The 15,000-nt window shown below is 41.1% G+C and overlaps 1 protein-coding gene across 1 annotated transcript in view; it reads left to right on the forward strand.

Moving 5' to 3' along the window:
* LOC145413230 (multidrug resistance-associated protein 1-like) overlaps positions 1-15,000 on the forward strand; it is a 682,216-nt gene that overhangs the window by 656,240 nt on the left and 10,976 nt on the right. The window contains exon 27 of the mRNA XM_080282961.1: positions 13,879-14,073. Coding sequence (XP_080139087.1) covers positions 13,879-14,073 — 195 coding nt within the window. The remainder of the gene's footprint in view (positions 1-13,878; positions 14,074-15,000) is intronic.

The raw sequence follows: 15,000 nt of genomic DNA on the forward strand, positions 1-15,000 counted from the left end.
ATATGGCGAATGCGTGTACTCGATCCTGACGTATTGTTATTTTTGTGGGTGTGGCCCACCATAAGCTTGGGAGGGCTCGAAGATCTTCCGCGTGTATATTGAATTTGCATCTAGTAAGGGAAAGCATCATATGGGTACAATTTCACATATATATACATAGAATTTCTGTATTTTCTTTCACTATTTTCCTTGTAAGGGCAATGTCGTGTTCCTGTTAAAGGTGGTTTATAGGTGTTCCAACTGTAAGGTGGTAACTCAGGCACCGAGGAAGATTTCATGGTAGTCATGCCCACATTGGCAGAGGGAAGGGCTTCTCAGTTCCCTCATTGGCAAGTAAACCTGTATACAACATGCGAGCTCTGAAGTATGTCTCACTACTGGTGAGGGCTGTTCTTTAGTAGCAGGTGACCGGTCTTTTTATTCCTGTAGTATATTATCAGGTTAAGTCCCTTTTGACATTTTGCGTCACTATTTGTTTTATCATTCCTTCTTCTTCCTTGCAGGCTGTTGAGAAGGTGGCTCTGTAGTAAAGGTTGATGTCTTCCACCGTCTTATGGTTTCTGTCGCTATTTTCATTGTAACAGTTATCGATGACTTTCCTTATTTGTCAGTTGATGTCCTTAATAGAGAACACACTGTTGATTAATACTTGTGTAGAACGTAAAATTTTTGTGTGTACTTGTTGCCAAGATATGCACTGAGTGAATGTGTTTCGGAAATAAGGACCTATGGCTGAGTCCTTGTATCTCTGTGGACCCTACCAACATGTAGGCTAGGCAGTAGCCTGAGTTCATTGCCTTGAATTATATCCACACACACACACACACACACACACACACACACACACACACACGCATATATATATATATATATATATATATATATATATATATATATATATATATATATATATATATTATATATATAAACATCATCAAGCCATTACAAGTCCACTGCCCAATGAAGGCCTCCCCCAACCTTCTCCATGAATTCCATGACTGAGCCAATCTTAGCCACGTTTTCCCTGCAGATTTCTGTCTCATCCCTCAACCTCCTGTCTGGTCTTTTTCTGCTACGCTTACAGTCTCTTGGTGTCCAGTCAGTCAGCCTCTTGTTCCATCGGTTATCCTTTATTCTTGCTACATGGCCTGACCACCTCCATTTCTGTTCTTTTATAACCTCTGTAATAACTTTGACTCTCTCACCGAAGTTGATCTTTTCCTGTCTCTTAAAGATTTTCCCAACACTGACCTTTCCATTGCTCTGTGACTACGGATTAATTTATTTTCCATCGATTTTGTCAGTTTCCAGGACTCACAGCCATACGTCATAGCTGAAATTATATATTCGTTTTATACTTTTCGTTTCATACTAACTGGCAAGCTACTTTTCATAATGTATCTATGTTTACCGAAAGCTTTCCACCCAAGTGTAAAGAGTCTTTTTAGTTTGCTATCATGAACTTTCGTTAATTTTGGTATTTGCCCCAAGTAATTGTACATCTTCAAGAATTTCTCCACTTATTCTGACGACGCTCTTTGGTGTTTGTGAATTAAACATTAGTTTTACTCCATTTCATCTTTAGCCCTATTTTGAGACTTTCTGTGTTCAGGTGATTTAACATTTCCTACCATGACTTTGCTGTTTTTGAGATTAGGATAATGTCATCTGCAAATCTTAAATGGTTTAGCTTTTCTCCATCTATTCACTGGTTTCTTTTCCCAGTCAGGCTTTCTGAAAATACTTTCAAGGCATACTGTTAATAGTTTTGGTGAAATTGTAACACCCTGACGAACGCCCTGTTCAATCTTAATTTTTTCCGAGTCCTTATGTAATTTAACTGCAGCAGTTCCCTCTTTATATATATTTCCAAGCATCTTTACAATGTTCTCTTTCACTCTTTTTTCTCGCAATGATTTTATAATTGCTATGTGGTGCACTGACTCAAAGGTCTTTTCTTATTCAACAAAACCTAAGCACAGTGGTATATTGTACCAGTATTATGTAGTTTTCTCATTTAGCTGATTCATTGTGTGTAAATGATCAGTAGTCGAATACCTGCTTCGGAATCCTGCCTGTTCACGAGGTTGGTTTTCCTCCAACTATGTTGTTTGAGAGAGAGAGAGAGAGAGAGAGAGAGAGAGAGAGAGAGAAAGGAGGGAGGGGGGCAAAGGTGTGCATTTATAGCTGAGTGGCATCACTGAGAACTTATGCCCCAGAGCTTTGGGAATCCAAACATGGATATTTCATGAAAACTAAAAATGTGCAACACTGAATGTCATAACTGATGCTCGACCATCAGGGCACGAATAATAGAAAATGAAATTGTATATCATGATCAGCAACAGGTTACTGGATTCTTGTTTATGCTATGTTAGTGTGTACTTTGTACTTCTGCACATTATTGTCATAAGCAATGGGATATTTCATCAGCAGCGATAGATGAGCATTTATTCCAATTTCCTTGAGATCTTTAATGTTGTTTATTTCCATCTTCAATTTCTCCCTCTGTCGGTTACCTTGTATTTCCCGAAGCCAAATATGCCTTTAATGGCGGGTTTTAGAATGAGATTCTGCATATTGTGTCTCGAAGGTTGTATTGCTTGCAGTGCTATAATCCCATGGCAGGCCACATAATATACACTATTGAAGGGAAATTCACTCTCCAGGTAATACCATCTTTCATTAAAATTATACGGCAAGAGCATCTGGTTACCCTTGAACCTACTCCCATTATGATCTTTTGAGTACAATATGACAGCTTATTACTGGATTGTTCCATTGTTCATAATGTTTTTTAATCAAACCATTTCACAGAACCATGTCATAGGCATGCAGAGTTGTGGAAACATGAATGTAAGAGAGAAGGTCAAGGAATGCAGTAAGATGGCACTATACCCTTTAGGCCAATAAAAAGTTTTATTGTAAAACCTGCCAGTATACTTGTCTCTCTAGATATAGTGCATCAAATGCTATGTATAGCACCTGCTGTTGGAGGTTCACTCAGCTGAAACATGAAAGGGGAAAGAGGGAACTTTTCCTTCTTCCATGGGCCCAGTTTTCCCCATTCACTCTCCCAACTTTTAAGATGAAGAAAATATGAAGAGTACTGATAAATCTTGATGTGATTCATGGATGGGAATAAGTAACCTGTACGGGTGGACACAATATCTTTTGATTTAAATATCAAAATTGTTCAGCATGAAAGTGGACAGTCCTAAATACGAAGGTGAACTGTGATTCTTTATTCCACACTTCTTTTTAAGAAAAGCCAGCGCCAGAGAATAACACCTTAAACTATAAAGCAAACTTGTACAGCGCCATGATATATAACATCCTCGATGGAGAGCAGCATCTGGAGAGGATGGAGACCACTGCAAAACAGGAGGATTTTGAGCTTAAATTTGCAAATTAACTCAGAAAAGGCAGTGGGCATCGAAGATTTAGTCTTGGTCACGATTCAGTTTAAAGAAAGTCGACATCCAGAAGGGGCGACCATTAACAATACAGTAAATTCCTTTAGAGAAAAATTGTGAATTATTACGTGTGGCCAAGGCATGAGGGAGTTTTAGTGCCTCCTCCTACATAGTAGTGTGAGACTATGGAGCGGCATTAAAATGTCAAGTCAAGAGTAAGAGCATTGGAGAGGGGACTGTTAAGAAATGTGTGTGAGGTGTGGTGAGGAAACAGGATAATGAATAATCTGATTTGTGAATGTTGAGGAGTAAGGAAGTCTGTGGACGTCAGAGTGGAAGAGAGTGTGCTCAGATGGTATGGGCATTTGGAGAGAATGGACGGAAATAGGGTGGTGAAAAGTGTATGTCTGATGTGAATTTGAAGATTGAAAGGGACTTGGTAGGCTTAGAAGTATATGGATAGAGATAGTAAATTAGTCTGTGAGAAAGAGAGGTATAGGAAGAAACGATGCCAGGGAACTGACAGGCGATCCAAATGACCGAATAATTTTTTTTCTCTTTGTGGAGTGTATGACCAGTGTTTGGCACCCCCATTTAACTTGACAGTCGTCGTGTTGATTCTGTCAGACAGGTGAGTGTGAAGCTACATGCAAAATGTTTTTTGACATATCAGATGGAGCCAGGACTCTAGGAGCCTGAATGATGAGAGAATGGGGGGTGGGGCTCATTCAACAGCCAGACTTTAGTATTTCATTTTATCATTTTTTTTTCCGGCTCTGGACCCTGTTTCATCTCACCTTGGGGTGGGAAAAGAGGTCAGGTTACTGCTGCTGCTGATAATGATTATCATGATAGCCTAATGATAAACACTGTATATTTCAATGTTTGAAGGCTCTACAGAATGTTAAATCAATTGAAAAAGGGTGCTTTCTGCAGAGAACTCTATCCTTATATTAAAAATCTAATTGAATGCATTTAAAAACATATCATTTAATGTAAAAAAAATAAAAACCAAAAATGGAATTTAGTCTGCTTGTATAAATAGGCTTAATAAGAATCCAGAGTTGAAGAAAATGGTCAACAAAACCAGATAAAGATAATGATCTTTAGACCGAAACAATCTCCTGATGACCATATGCATAACGAATGAGAAATATGTACAGTCGATCAAAAAAGTATCACGCAAGGTGGGGATGATGTTATCCGAACTGACCAATATAGCTTGCGAAATCCCAAGATGATCTAATTAATATCATCTGGATTTGAATATAACAGCAATAACAAAATGCAAATGCCAAAAGCAAGTGGCACATGGCATTCTCATCAAAGAAGGTTTACCAGCATAGGGTTAATATGATCATGTGTTTGATAGTCATCGCCCGTGGTGTAAGATTGTCTCACACTTAATGTGCACTGATAATTTTTTGTTTAACCCCCTGGGGGTAGGGGGGTTTCAAGAATACTCCCCCAGTATCCCTGCTTGTCGTACGAGGCGACTAAAAGGGTTGGTGGTGGGTTAGTGCCCCACCCCGTAAAAAGAACTAACTAAAAAAAGCAAATAAAGCGCCTCGGACCCGGACGGATCATACGTTGACGACTAAGGAACGGACAAAGGACATTCTGAGGGTAGGAACGTGGAATGTGAGAGGAGTGAATGATGAAGTGAAAGAGAGAGAGATTGTCCAGGTGCTTGAGGATGCAAAAGTGGATATATGTGGATTAACTGAAACTAAATGGAGAGGTGAAAGGATGAGAGAATGGGAATACGGTGTAGGTATATGTGCGGGAGTCAGTGAGAATGAGAGGGCAAGAGAGGGAGTATGTCTGATGATAAGCAAGAAGTGGAAGGAGAATATAAGAGAGTATGGAACAGTGGGTGCGAGGATTGTATGGGTGAGGATGAAAGTAGGTATACAAGCATGGGCGATTGTATGTGTGTATGCTCCAACAGAGGATCGAGTGGCAAGAGTGAAAGATGAGTTTTGGGCGAGAGTAGAAGTATGTATGGATAAGTTTGAGAGGAGCAAGAGAGTGCTGTTGATTGGAGACATGAATGGCAAAGTTGGGAGTGTACGAGTGGATGGAGTGGTTGGTCAGTGGGGTGTGCCAGCTGAAGTAGATGGGAATGGTAGTGCTTTGGTGGACATCTGTGCTGGTAAGGGGTTGGCAATATCCAACACCTACTTTCGTCATAAGATGATCCACCGGTATACATGGAGAGTAATGAGGAGGATGGATGGTGAACTTGTTGAACGAAAGGCAATGATAGACTACGTGTGTGTGGATGAGCGAATGAGAAGACAAGTGTTGGATGCAAGGGTGTGGAGAGGGTGGGGGAATGGAGTCTCGGACCATCACTTAGTGATGGCCAAGGTAGAGCTGCAAAGAAAGTGGTTGAGGAGACGAAGGGGAAGACAGGAGGAAGCAGCTCCTGTGAGAAGAGTGGAGAAATTGCAAGATAGTGAGAAAATGACAGAGCATAAGAGCATAGTGGAAGAAAGACTGGGAAGGTATGAGCTAGAGCAGATGGAAGGGGTGGAAGACATATGTAAGATATTCACGGAAGAGATAGGCGCAGCGTGTGAGGCGGTTTGTGGAGTGAGGAGGAGATGCAAGGGTGTGCAAGGGACAGCATGGTGGAATGATGAGGTGAAACGAGCTGTGGAACAAAAGAAGAAGGCATATGGTGAATGGTTGGCGAGTAGAGATAGGGGAGATGATGAGAGAGAGAAGAGAGAGGTATATGTGAGCAGGAGAAGGGAGGTTAAGAGACTGGTGAAGGAGAGTAAGAAGAAAGTGGATGAAGAGTTTGGGAGGAATCTGAGTGTGAAATGGAGGGAGAGTAAGAAATTGTTTTGGAAGGAGGTAAAGAAAGTAAGGCAGTGTGAAAGGGAAAATAGTAGGGGAGTGAAAGATAGGAATAATAGATTGTTGGTGGAGAAGAGAGAGAAATTGAGGAGATGGAAGGAGCACTTTGAGGATTTGTTGAATGTAGAGAGTGAGAGCAGTGTGAGTATAAGTGGTTGGGGAATGGATGGGAGAAGAAGAGATGAGAGGAGGGAGGAAGAGATCAGTAGGTCGGAAGTAGTGGAAGCGATGAAGAAGATTAAGCTGGGAAAGGCCCCAGGAATTGATGGAGTGTGTGGTGAAATGCTTAGGTATGGGGGTGAGATTGTTGTGGAGTGGATATGGAAGTTGTGTAGATTGGCTTGGGAAGAGGGAAGGGTTCCAGAGGACTGGAAATCAGGTATAATTGTTCCTTTGTACAAAGGAAAAGGGGAGAGAGAAGTGTGTGGTAACCATAGGGGTATTTGCCTTCTTAGTGTGACTGGTAAAATATATGGTAGAATACTCATTGATAGGGTCAGGCATGTGACAGAGGAGCTAGTTGGAGAAGAACAAGGGGGATTTAGGAAGGGAAAAGGGTGTATAGATCAGATATTTGTTCTAAGATGTTTAGTGGAGAAGTATCTAGAGAAGGGAAGGAAAGTGTATGCTGCCTTCATGGACTTGGAGAAAGCTTATGACAGAATAGATAGGCAAGGTATGTGGATGGTATTAAGAATATATGGAGTGGAGGGGAAATTGTTGAGTGCTGTGAAGAGTATGTACGAGGGAGCTAGGGCTACGGTGCGAGTGGATGGTGAGCTGAGTGAGTTCTTTGATCTCAATGTGGGACTGAAACAGGGGTGTGTGATGTCTCCATGGCTGTTTAATATATATATGGATGGGGTTGTAATGGAGGTGCAAGGTAGGGCAGTGGATGTGGGGGTGGCCCTAATGAATGAGGGTGAGATTTGGAAGCTTCCGGTGTTGCTGTTTGCTGATGATACAGTACTGTTGAGTGAAGATGAATGGGAGTTGCAAGGTTTGGTGAATGAATTTGGGACAGTGTGTAGGAGGAGGAAGTTGAAAGTTAATGTAAACAAAAGTAAAGTTATGGTGTTTGAGAGGAATGAAGTCATAGAGTGTGCAGTGAGGTTGGATGGTGAGGATATGGAGAATGTGAGTGCATTCAAGTACTTGGGTAGTGTGATGAGTAAGGATGGAACTTTGGGGGATGAAGTACGTGAAAGGGTACAGCAGGGAAGAAAGGTTGTTGGTACACTGAAAGCAGTGATGAGAAATAGGGAGGTGAGTATGGAAGTTAAGAAGTCACTGCATGATGGTATTGTGATCCCTACCCTGACGTATGGAAGCGAGGCGTGGACCTTGCAAGAGGGGAACAAGTCAAGAGTGAGAGCAGTGGAAATGAGTTACTTGAGAGGAGCATGTGGAATGACGTGGAGGGACAGGTTGACGAATGAAGAAGTGAAGGAACGTTGTGGGGTAGATGTGGATGTGGTTGAAAAGATTAGGAGAAATACACTGAGGTGGTTTGGACATGTGGAGAGAATGGAGAATGAAAGACTGACTAAGAGGGTGTATGTAAGTGAGGTGGAGGGAGGGAGAGGGAGGGGTAGACCGAGGATGAGGTGGAGGGATGGAGTTGAGAGGTATATGAGGGAGGGGGGGTGAGTTGGGGGGAGGGGAGTCAAATGGTGGGTGACAGAGTGACTTGGAGGCGTTTTGTCTGCGGCCACCCTTTGCGGGATTAGGGCGTCGGGCTATAGATAGATAGATAGATAGATAATCTACTGTACATACTAGTAGCCAATATTCAAGCAGCATTTAGTTTACAGTGTACCGTAGATATTGGAAAATTAGACGGTATGGTATATGCTGGCAAAAATTACTGAACCAGGATTTCGAAACGCTGCTGTAGTAAATAATCTTTAGTTTAAAAAAATGCAAAGAGCAGCCACGAAAAGGGTGCCTTTCCTGGGGTATTTAAGTTATGAACAAGGGCTGAAAATACAGAGTCTACCCTCATTTATTTAGAGAAAATTTTTAGCAGTGAGTATGTACGGTGCAAATGCGAAACAGGAAGGGAAGAAGCAAAGAAGGCTACATAATACCTGGAACAAAGGATCAAGAAGACACAGCTAGAAACTGGATACAATCAGAGGTAATAATAGTGAATGGAGATAATGTTTTCCTGTTTGATCAACTGACCAGTGGAACCAATTACCTCACAAAACTGTGTTCGCCAAAGCTTTTTTTTTTTTTTTTTTTTTTTAAAGAAATTGTATGCTATTATAGTGACAAAAAATGGGACATTTTTACTCTTACTCGTCGTATAAAAGTACAGCCTCTCTCTCTCTCTCATTCTCTCTCTGCTGTAACATCAGTTGATTTGGCGGTACATCTGAGGTGGATGGAAAGCTGGCGCTAGGGAGAGCTGGAGCTCCCTTTTCAACAGCCCTCATGACCTGTTTCTGACCATCTCCCTTTGCTGTACATATTCTGTGTTATCATTAACACCGCTTCCTGATATCCAGTATACTCTCATAAACCTCTACCTTCAGCTGTCTGCACCACACTACATGCACATTAGAGATCACACCTATTTCCATCCCGCTATCCCCCCTTAGCATTGGCCGCTGCTGTCTTAAGAGCTAATGCGGTGGTACCTCGGATTGCTATCACCGGCAGGGTATTGTTGGCAGCACAGCACTTTCCCTGTCATCATCAAAGCGACTATGCCGACAGTGGTTGTTACGACCACAGATCGGTCTCGTCGCAGTAGAGATGCGGGTTCGGCCTTGTATTTTACTAACCCCCGTGGTCTTAGTACCAATCTGTATTCTGTTCATTTCACCGTCCGGTCTGTATCCCCTGTAGTTCTATTATTCATAGAAACCAAATCTCCAACTCTACTGACTTTTCCCCATTTAGTCTTCCTGGTTATCATCTCCTTACAAACTTTTGAAGCAAGGGTGGCATTTGTTGTGATATCAGATCTGAATATGCTAACCTCATCAGCTGATCAAGCCAAATGGGGGAGAATATCCCTCCAGGGCTGTGTCATCATTTATTCACGCATAATTTCTCTCCACTCATTTCTGTCACGCACAGCCACTCTTTCTTGCGTAAGAGACATCCCTTTCGCATCCAACGCTCTCTTCACACTGTCCATCCATCTATTCGTGGTCTTTCTCTCAGCCTTACACCTCTCACATCAGGTCTAGTTATTTTTTTTCACCAGTCACTCATTATCCATTCTCCCTGTGTGCCCAGACCATTGCAACACCATTTGCTCAACTCGATTAGCCATCTTCTGCACAACTTCAGTTCTCCTTCGCACTTCATCATTTCTCACTCAATCCATACACGTCACTCCACACAAACTCCTCAGACACCTCATCTCCATTACATTCACATTTTTCCTCTCTGCTACACCTATATTCCATGTTTCAGTCCCATATAAAGCAGTCGGCACCACAACACCCTCAAACAGCCTTCTCTTTACATCCATTCTAAGCGAACGACATTTAAACATTTTTTCATTCCTCCCAGCACCTTTCCCACTTCATTCATTCTAAACTTCACTTCGACATCTATTCTTCCATACACAGCAACATGTGACCCTAAATACTTAAAACACTCTACCTCCTCAAGCAACTCACCATTCAAAACTATATTCATCCCCCTACCATCTACCAACCTCATACACTTACTTCATCACTTTACTCTTATTCTCACTTACTTTCAATTTCCTCCTTTCACACACCATTCCAAACTCCTCTACCAACTGTCTCAATCTTTCCTGTGAATCAGCCACCAGTGCAGTATCATCTGCAATCAGCAGCTGCTTCAGATTCCACTCTCTACCACCAACATTCACCAGACTCAGACTTCCACCTAACGCTCTTGCATTCACCTCCCTTACAACACCATCCATATAAATATTAAACAACCAAGGCGACATAACACATTCCTGCCGCAGCCCCACTCTCACGGGAAACCAATCACTCACAGTATTTCCCACTCTTACACTCGCTCAATTATTTACATCAAATCTTTTAACTCCTTTTAGCATCCTACCATCAAGTCCATACAATCTTAAAACAGTCCACAAAGCCTCCCTAAATTAAACTAAAGTACCTAAATCTAACCTAGTATATGTGTATAGTTTATCGCTCCCCTAATGCTTTATTAGAACCCAGCGTATGTGACTCCATATCCACACAGTTCACCAGCCTTAACCTGCTGCGTCCTGACCGATTTTGTCACCACTGACCCCCCCCCCCCCAATCCCAGCAGATTTTTTAAAAATCTTTTTTTGGCAAAAAAAAAAACACTTTTTATGAGAAACATTGGAAATGCCCCCAAAAGTGCTTAGAAGTGGTCTAAACAGGTGACCCTTTAAACACCTGGTATCGTGTTCTCTGGAGCCACACTGCAGCTGTCATGTTTTCTATGTAGTGGTAACTATTGCAAACCACACAGAATAGGTAGATATTTGTTCATCTGGTACAAATTTATATGTAGTACAAGAATATATTAGTTTCACACAATAATATAAGCGATGAAAGCTTTGTTACACTCACTGAACACATCAACATACTGCACCTTCCTTGGTGACATTACCTCCTCATCATTTCTGCTCATTTCTTCCTCCAATGCCATGTAATCTTTGTCCTTCACATCATCATCAATTGGGGAACCACTCTCACCTTGAATTTCGTACCGTGGTGTGACATGTCTTTACTGGCCAGGTCACTGGTAACAGGTGAGTTGCTGAGACAATTGCGTGCAGGGGAGGGGAGGTCACATGGGGTAAGACAGTGTCCCTGCCTGGCAGCAGGTAGAGGAAGGTGTCCAATGTCTATGTGCCAAAAACCACGAACAAATTTTGAAAAATGTGCAACTGACAGACCTTGCAATTGCAAGACGTGTAAACACGTCATCGGGACTGAGCGTGACAGATTGTTGCTTTTGTGTGATTATAACATCCATAATGTAGAATGGATGTGGGTGTGACAGGAAGCGGTAGAAGAAATACAAAGAGGTGGTTTGGCCCTGTGGAGAGGATGGAGAGCGAGAAACTAATGAGGAGAGTGTATGTGAGTGAGGTGAAAGGGGAGGCTGAAAGTGAGATAAAGGGATGGTGTGGGGAGGTATGTGAGAGAGGAGTGTGTGTGAGCTAGGGGAACGACAATGAAATGCCAGGGAACAGGGCGACATACAGTAGAGGCGATTTGTTTGTGGCCACTCCTTATGGGATTGAGGCGTCTGGCAATAGATAGATAGATCAAATATACAATGTTATTGCATTCTGCCAGTACTGATGATACTGCTCTAGAATGCGAGCTGTTTGCAGAATTGTTTAGTCTCACGCTATTGGTAAAACTAACAACCAGAATACCAGATTATCTGACCATAGAGCCTGTCTCTTGGATCTATTCCTGACAAATAACACAGATCAATACAGGACAGAGCTACTGTCGTCACTGGATCCTCCGACCATTGTCTCATCAAAGCCTCATTAGTCAGTTGCCCCCAGCCCTCCACGTTCTGAACCAGTGCCCAGATGGAAAATTGAATGAGCAAATTGGGATGGATTTGAAAATTATCTTGCTAATGTTCCATGGCAGTCTTTTTTCTCCACTGAGATCAATTCTATCGAGTCCCACATTAATGACTAAACACAAGCTGGTATCTGCTAACATACAAACAAACTAACAAACAAACAAACAGGGGTGAAAACATGCTCTCCATGTCAGAGAGAATGACCTGCGTCGACAAGCAAACATCCATGCCAGTACTTTTGCCAGAGATTCTACTTTAGAGGAAGCCAGCTAGAACATTCCTGTACTAGAATTTGACTCTCCTGAAATTCCTTCACTACAGATACAATCTAGATACGCAAAATCGATCCTGGAGAATTTACCAACTAACAAAGCCCTAGGTCCAGATGGAATTCCTCTAATCGTTTTGAAAAAGTGTTCCTCAGAACTTGCTTCCGTCTTAGCTAAATTATTCAGACAATGAATACGTAATTTTCCATTCTCCAATTCTTGGAAAGAAGCCGACATCCATCGAATTCCTAAGAAAAGAAGTTCCTATGACCCCTCTGATTACAGACTTATGGCAATCACATCTCATAATAAAGTATTTGAGACTTATTAATAAGCACATTGTTAAACAAACAACTTCATTAGTGACAGACAGTTTGGCTTTCGCCACGAAATATATTTATCTCATGACTCACTCCATCCATCAGTCACTAGACCAGCATGGAGAAACCCACCCAGTAGCCCTTGATATTTCTAAAGCTTTTGACAGAGTGTGACACCATTCCCTATTATCCATACTCCATTGCCACTGCTTATCGTCTTTTGTTCCACTTATTTCTTTATATCTCAGCAATAGTAAGATACAATTTTCCACTCACTTGATGCCAGCGAGCCACATCGGTCAGTCCAGGCTCCAGCCCTGTTCCTAATTTGTATTAATGATCTCTTGTCTACCACCAATATGCACATGACACAATGTTTCAGAGTTCCTTCACACTTAAACACTCATTCACAAAATCTGATATCTCTAACTCCCAACTCAGTATAGCAGTCTCCATAAATCAAGACTTATCTAAGATAACTGAATGGGAACAAGATAATATTGTCTTATTTACTGCTAGGAAAACCAGATATATACTGTTTACGTATAGACAGATGTTGCCTGATTCCTATTTTACTTTCAAGTCACACAGTATTCCTGTCTCTAAAAGTACTGATTTTCTCGGAGTTTCACTTAACAATACCTCAGTTGGACCTTTCACATTAAATTACTTGTCAAAATCTTTTCAAAGAAACGTGGAATATTGTATAGAATTCGTAACTTCTTCACTGACTAAAAGTTAGCTGTAATTTACAACAGTCATGTGTGCTCTCAGCTCGAGTATTACCCACCCTTGTGAAGTGACTGTGCAAAGGTTGCACTGAAACAAATCGACAAAATTAAGAACAAAGCTATACGTATTATGAGTAACCCAGCAACTATAATGACTTGTCTACCTTACAAGTAAGAAGTAATGTGGCCTTCTTTGCATTATTTTACAGATGCTTTTTTGGCAAATGCTCAGACGAAATTCCATCCATTGTGTCACCTCTCCACGCCTTCTCCCCTGCTTCACGAGCATCTGGTAGTGCACATGACTGGACTGTCACACAGCTATATTGCAGAAATTCTTCCTATCAGAATTCTTTTATTCCCCAAAATGCTTTTTTTTGGAGCTTGCTTCCCCAAAATAGTCCTCCCCAAAAAACTTCAACCTGCAGCAGTTCAAATCCAATTGTTTCAGATTTTTTATAAATAGAGGACACCTGTAATCTGATGTTTGATTATTTTTTAAATTATTCTGTTTTCATTTTCTCTGTTCATCTTCTGTTTAATATATATATATATATATATATATATATATATATATATATATATATATATATATATATATATATATATATATATACATATATATATATATATATATATATATATATATATATATATATATATATATATATATATATATATATATATATATATACACTTACCACACTCTTTTTCCTTGTGTCCAAAGTGTGGGTCAGCGTCAACTAGTGGGCCTAGCTAGAGCTGTCCTACGTAAGACTCGGTTGTTGGTTTTGGATGAGGCCACAGCAGCAGTTGACATCTACACAGATTCTCTCATCCAGCGCACCATCCGAAATGAGTTTCGTGACTGCACTGTGCTGACGATCGCCCATCGCCTCAACACTATCATGGACAGTGACAGGTACTTTGCATTCATCTTTATATCCAATAATATAGTTAGCATTTTATTTTGTTTTCCATTTAGCTGCATGGATTGGGAAAGAAAGATATAGCATCACATGTGAAGATAAGTATAATGTTCCCTGCCTTAATGAAGTAGAAATCCCACCTATACAGATAATATGGCTCCTGAACACATGCAAGAACATTAAAACATGAATATTTCATAGATGATATTTCAACCCGTCAGGATAATTGGACATATTCCTGCAATTTCTCCCGTTTATCCCACTTCCCTATCCTCCAACAATGTGTAAGCCAACAACAAAAAGTACATGGCTATAAAGTCTTGCACACTAATCTTTACAAACACTCTATACAAACGCTCCAAGTTCCTCTAAAGGGGTGTGTGAGATGCACTGTAAACATAGCTGCCAACATATGACAGCTAAGATGAGCACTAGGTGATTCTGAAACTCCATTAATGTAAGCACATTTTAATTTGTGTTGATAAATTTCCATTGCACATTAATCTGTTGTACTTCTCGTAATTTGGATAGTGTTCATTTGTTTAAGTGGTGGCGGTTGTTGTTGTGGCCCCTTGGTCAACTGGAGACGAACCTGTTGGACTTCATGTAAGTGTTCCCAGTCCTCGACACTGATCTACCCTATGCAGATAGTGAAATCACCCTATATAACCCTTGATTCCCCTTCTGCTCAGGACAAATCTTGAAAAAATAAATAAATATATAAACGCGCTCAGTGGAACACCCGCGACCACGAACTGGTGTAAGGGCCGAGTATTTGATTCTGCCTAGGCAAAAAAAGCGAACACTCTACTGGTGACCTCTGATGACCCAGATAAGAATTTTGGCCCCCTAAAACCTTTCTTGGGTCACCCTGATTCAGAATATATATGGTCTGGGGGTCTCTGGCCCTTGGTTTGGGC

The sequence above is a fragment of the Coenobita brevimanus genome, chromosome 95 (genome assembly GCF_032717465.1).
Source record: "Coenobita brevimanus isolate Jiangsu-jjx chromosome 95, ASM3271746v2, whole genome shotgun sequence".
NCBI classification, from domain to species: Eukaryota; Metazoa; Arthropoda; class Malacostraca; order Decapoda; family Coenobitidae; genus Coenobita; species Coenobita brevimanus.